General features: G+C 47.7%; 1 protein-coding gene across 1 annotated transcript; it reads left to right on the forward strand.

Moving 5' to 3' along the window:
* Positions 1 to 617: 617 nt before the first annotated feature.
* On the forward strand, positions 618 to 4,562 carry ING4 (inhibitor of growth family, member 4). Its single transcript, XM_009998991.1, has 8 exons — positions 618 to 641; positions 1,201 to 1,309; positions 1,506 to 1,672; positions 1,853 to 1,967; positions 2,282 to 2,390; positions 2,903 to 3,050; positions 3,451 to 3,512; positions 3,724 to 4,562. Exons 1-8 carry the CDS (start codon positions 618 to 620, stop codon positions 3,761 to 3,763), a joined length of 774 nt encoding a protein of 257 aa, XP_009997293.1. The 3' UTR covers positions 3,764 to 4,562.
* The last annotated feature ends 541 nt before the right edge of the window (positions 4,563 to 5,103 follow it).

A 5,103-nucleotide genomic window follows, 5' to 3' on the forward strand; every position in this document is an offset into this window, starting at 1 on the left:
TGAGAAAATGAGTTAAAGGAACAGCACACTGAGGCCCACAGTTGTTTTTACCTCTTACAGGAATTAATTTCATGGCCTGTGTGTAGGACTTGTTAAAAACTGCCTTCTGCATGCAGACCTTCCCTGCCAGCTGCTTGCTTTTCAGGGAATGTCTCTAGTGTAGCAAGATGTGGCAGTGAAAACAGACACTGCTGTATGAAACAGTTTTGATGATGGGTAAACACAACTTCATCTACACTTCCTGTGTGTCTGAGAGTGGGCTCAGGAAGCAGACATACTTATGTTGTGTTTTTGAAGAACTTTTCCCCCCACCTTTTGTGTTTGGTTTTTTTTTAATTTGCAAGAGAGACTTTTTTTATTAGATATGGAGGTGACCAGAGCAATCAAGCTTGGACTTCAGATGAATGAAGTGACACTAGATCTCAGTTTGATTAGAGAGGCATGGAAAAATGAAAATTGTTTTCATCAGCTCTGTCAGTTAAGCATATGGTGATGCCTAGGGCGTGAGTAGCATAGTGCATTGAAGATTAGTTTGCTATCAACTTCATATTGCTCATTCAGAGCCCTACGAATGTTTATTATATAGCACTTGGTGATCTTGGAGGTCTTTTTCAACCATGATGATTCTGTGGTTCTTCCAGGTGTTGGGCAGAGCACACTGAGATGACAGTGCAAAAGGCAGAGCAGGGAACACGTGTCAGTTCACTGCTGTTCCCTGCTCCATGTCCTGTCTCAGACTTGGGCTTTGGCTCTGCACAGTGTCTCCTGTCCCTTAGATGTAAAATGGATGCACTAAAATTGACTTGCTTTTCAGTGAATTTGCATTTGATCAACTTTAATTTTTACATTCTTGCATAGAAATAACTAAATGGTGTTATTTACCAGCTGTTGTACTGTTTCTTTCATAACTGAATGGAGTTCTTGAGTGGATACATTGTATCTTAATTACTGATTGCATACCAGCTTTTGGGTTTCTGCTTTCTTCATGTAGACATTTCTGCATGGCAGCAGTTTTCTGTTAACTAGGATGTATTACAGAACTATGCTCCTGGATTAAATATATCATGTTTTTATTGTCTCCTTTGGAGTTGACAACAAATGGAAGCAGACGAATGTGGCACCAGGAAGGGACATTGGGAATTGCTAGAGTGGTGTGGGTGTTACTATTTAGCTTTGCTCCTGCTGTGGCATCCTGGACAGGAACCTGACCTGTCCCTGTATCCTTCTTTCCCTGCAGGTATTGAGAACCTGCCATTTGAATTGCAGAGGAACTTTCAGCTCATGCGAGACCTGGATCAGAGGACAGAAGGTGAGGATTAGGGATGGGTTTGTGGATGGGACAGGAAGTGTGCAGCTTGGCTGGCTGTTCTTTCCTTTGCCTTTCCCATGGGAATCTCAGGGCAGGGGAGGAGGCCTACAGCTGCTCTGATCCTTCTGTCTCTCTCAATGGCAGGCACTGTGGTGTGTGTCTGTATTTATGTATTTAATGGCTAAACTTGTTTCAGACCTCAAGTCGGAGATAGATAAGTTGGCCACGGAGTATATCAGCAATGCACGGACTTTGTCTTCAGAAGAGAAACTGGGGCTTCTCAAGCAAATCCAGGAGGCCTATGGGAAATGCAAGGAGTTTGGGGACGACAAGGTTCAGCTGGCTATGCAGACCTACGAGATGGTATGAAGGGAGGTGTCTAGTGCTTCCTGTACTGTACTAAAGCCCTGAGTTCTGGAAGGCCTTGATCCCTCTTCTTAGGCCCTACTCCCTCTTGCTTCTCAGCTCTTAGTGCAAGCCCTGTGCCCTCTCCTCTTTGTCCTCATGTCCTGTGGTAACTCCAGGTCACTGTCATCTCTGCAGGTTGATAAGCACATCCGGCGGCTGGACACCGACCTCGCTCGCTTCGAAGCAGACCTGAAGGAGAAGCAGATAGAGTCCAGTGACTATGACAGTTCTTCCAGCAAGGGCAAGAAGAGTGAGTACCACCACTGGGCTGCAGATTGATACAGCAGGCAGCCAAGTGACTGTGGAAGTGGTGGGGATGAAGGCGGGCACTGGACTGGTACAGATCACAGACTTTTACGCTGGAATCTGAAGGACAGGTAAAAAGATGGTGACCTGGGCTCTTCTTGTGTGAGCATAGTCAAGGCTGCTAGATAAAATTAAGATGGGGTGCATGGCCCAAAGCCAGTATACACTCCAAAGCATTTTAGCGCTGGAGACGTGGTTACTCTCAGGTGTCTGTTTCAATGGGGTGGCAAAATCAGCACCTTTTTCTCTTCTTACCAGAGGGCCGAGCCCAAAAAGAGAAGAAAGCTGCCCGTGCTCGCTCTAAAGGGAAGAACTCTGATGAGGAGGCACCCAAAACTGCCCAGAAGAAACTGAAGCTTGTCCGCACGTGAGTTAAGAGATTTTGAGACACTGGCACAGGTTGCCCAGGGAAGTTGAGGAAGACCCCTTCCTGGAAGTGTTCAAAGCTAGGCTGGATGGGGCTCTGAGCAACCTGGTCTAGTGGGAGGCGTCCCTGCCCATGCAGGGAGGGTGGATCTAGAAGATCTCTAAGGTCCCTTCCAACCCAGACCATTCTGTGATTCTGTGATTTTGGGGGGTGAGGTGCAGCACTACAAATCAGACAAAGGAAGGCCCAGCCAGACTTCCCTGTAAAGGATCTGATCCCCACTCAGACCAGTTGGTGTGTCCCCTGTTGCTTCTTGAGAAGCAGGAGGCAGGAGACCTTTGAATTCTTTCAGAGGAGTGTGGCATGAAGGGGAAAGCAGGTCACTTCAGTAGGGTTGGGTGTATGTGCTTCAAAAACGAGAAGTAGCTCCAGCAAACAAGGGCACTGTCATGGGAGTCATGAAGGGACTAAATCCAGCTATTTTGCTGACCTGCTTTATTCCTGTCCTGCAGTAGCACAGAGTATGGGATGCCTTCAGTCACCTTTGGAAATGTGCACCCCTCAGATGTATTGGATATGCCAGTGGACCCCAATGAGCCTACCTACTGCCTCTGCCACCAGGTCTCCTATGGGGAGATGATTGGCTGTGACAATCCAGATGTAAGAGCCTGCACTTGATGCAAGTGGGGGGGAGAGGGGGAGGGAGAATTTTCCTGGGAAGTCTTGTCCTGCTTGGGTGGGGTCTGATACAGCAAGCAGTGGCAAGAAGAGGGCTTATCTCAGGTAGTTAGGAAGGGCAGAGGGGTAGCTCGCCATGACCCATTAAGTGCCTCTTTCTTTCTTCAGAGTTTTCCTTAAAATGACAGGATGTTTATTTGCCCCCACGCTTAGCAAGGGAGAAGGGGAGTGCTCCTGTCTAACAATGGGTGTGAGTCTTCATTCCCTGAGCACTACTAGGCATTTAGGAGTTTGTGATCAAATGCTGGGAAACTCCTGTAGCCCAGAAGCAAGGATTTCAGAAGAAGACTGCTCTGTAACTGCCTGCTCTCCACCCCAACAGTGTTCCATTGAATGGTTTCATTTTGCCTGTGTGGGTCTGACAACAAAGCCAAGAGGAAAGTGGTGAGTGAAGAAACACCCTGGAGGGCCCACTGGTCTTTGGAAGGGGGAGGTCCTGGGTGGCAAAAGGGATGTACTGGATGTACAAGCGTAGAAGACCTTTTGAAAAGGAAAATTTGAATTAAGGTTTTGTCAGGAAAAGGTCCTTTGGGCCTGTCTGTTTTAGGTTCATCTTATGCCCTAAGTGCTGGCTTTTTACTTCCCTTTCTTTCAGGTTCTGCCCTCGCTGTTCCCAGGAGAGGAAGAAGAAGTAAAATCATGTGAGCCCTCAGTACAGCTGCAGGAGCTCTCTTCCCCCTGCCAGGGCCTCGTCCCAGCTCCCCCAGCCCCTGGGGCCTTGGCTGGGGGGAGCTTTGCCCTGTTTGTGGTTTGGGCCATCCCTGGAATGGTGTGTACCCTCACGGTGGTTCCTGTGTGTTCTGTATCCCTGGTTGCTTCCGAATCCCTGAGGGAGGCCCTCTCGGTGTACCATTCCAAACAGGTGTCTGAACCTCAAAGGGAATGAATGAGGGCACCAGGGTAGCCACCAGATTCCCAGGGATTCAGGTAGCCCCTGATTTTCCTTGGCTTTCCTTCAGCCTCCTCAGAGTTCCTTGTCTACTCTTTGCTTAAAGAACAAGGCTATGGGATGGGGGAAGGAAAGGAGGTAAGTCTTCAGCATTCTAGGTCTTTGAAGAGGGAGCAACCAGGCCACTTCTTAATCTCGTGGGCTGGTTGAGAGGCTGAAAACCTAATGTACTCCCTATCTTTAACCATTCCACTACTGGCATTGAGCAGCCTCTTTAGTTGGGAAGAGGAGAAGGGAGTGTTTAGAGCTAGTTTTGTCTCTCTTATTCCTGGGGTAAAGCTGCTGGTCTGAGAAGCACCTCGTGCGAAGGAGGAAGAATTTCTGACCACGTGGGGAGAACTGGCATGTTCTAGCCTGTCTTCCAGCTCCAAAATTCTGCCTTCCTCTTGTGCAGTGATGCTTCTCCATTATGTGGATGATGGGAAGTTTGGGGATTCAGATCCCGCTTGTATGATACAGAATTAAATACAATTCATGGAAACAAATGCTCTGTTTGCCTTGCTGTTCTCTCCAAAGTGAACCGTGGCAATTGGTCTCCTTAGTTACTCTTTCTCTCTCAGCTTGAATTTTACTCTAAATGATGAATGTGATACAGCTTGTCCATGTCACAATCCTGAACAGTGTTAAGAAGTGACACTGGCTGAAAAATGTACAGCTGGAAAATGTACCTAATATTCTTGCAAAAGGTTACTAAGCTTTCTAGTGGCTGTGAAAAATACCTGCCCCTTCAGTCCTGCCCTCACAAAGGGCTGGACATTTATTCATGTCTTTGTTGGATTGTTTCCTTCATCAGTTGTCCTGTCTCAGGTGGAGGTAACAGAAGGGCCAGACCTCCCTGTGACTGTTGGGAAGCAGAGCTGAGGAAGTTAAGTCATCAGGACAAACCAGGTGCATTCCAGAACGTGGGGAGGTTTTTCAGATACCCTGCTAACTTGCTCCCCAGTGGGTCACTTTCACCTTGTATCACCTTGTTGCCAGAAACTCCAGCTGTTGTTACTAAGATCACAGAGTTGTAGAATGGTTTGG

The sequence above is a fragment of the Chaetura pelagica genome, unplaced genomic scaffold (genome assembly GCF_000747805.2).
Source record: "Chaetura pelagica isolate M959 unplaced genomic scaffold, ChaPel_1.0 scaffold120, whole genome shotgun sequence".
In the NCBI taxonomy this organism is placed as follows: Eukaryota; Metazoa; Chordata; class Aves; order Apodiformes; family Apodidae; genus Chaetura; species Chaetura pelagica.

Bases quoted from the DNA above. Each gene is read 5' to 3' on its own strand.
- ING4 (XM_009998991.1), top strand. From the start codon at position 618: ATGATGATTCTGTGGTTCTTCCAG. The intron at 1,673-1,852 runs GTATGAAGGGAG...TCATCTCTGCAG, and splicing joins CTATGCAGACCTACGAGATG to GTTGATAAGCACATCCGGCG. The intron at 3,513-3,723 runs GTGAGTGAAGAA...CCTTTCTTTCAG, and splicing joins ACAAAGCCAAGAGGAAAGTG to GTTCTGCCCTCGCTGTTCCC.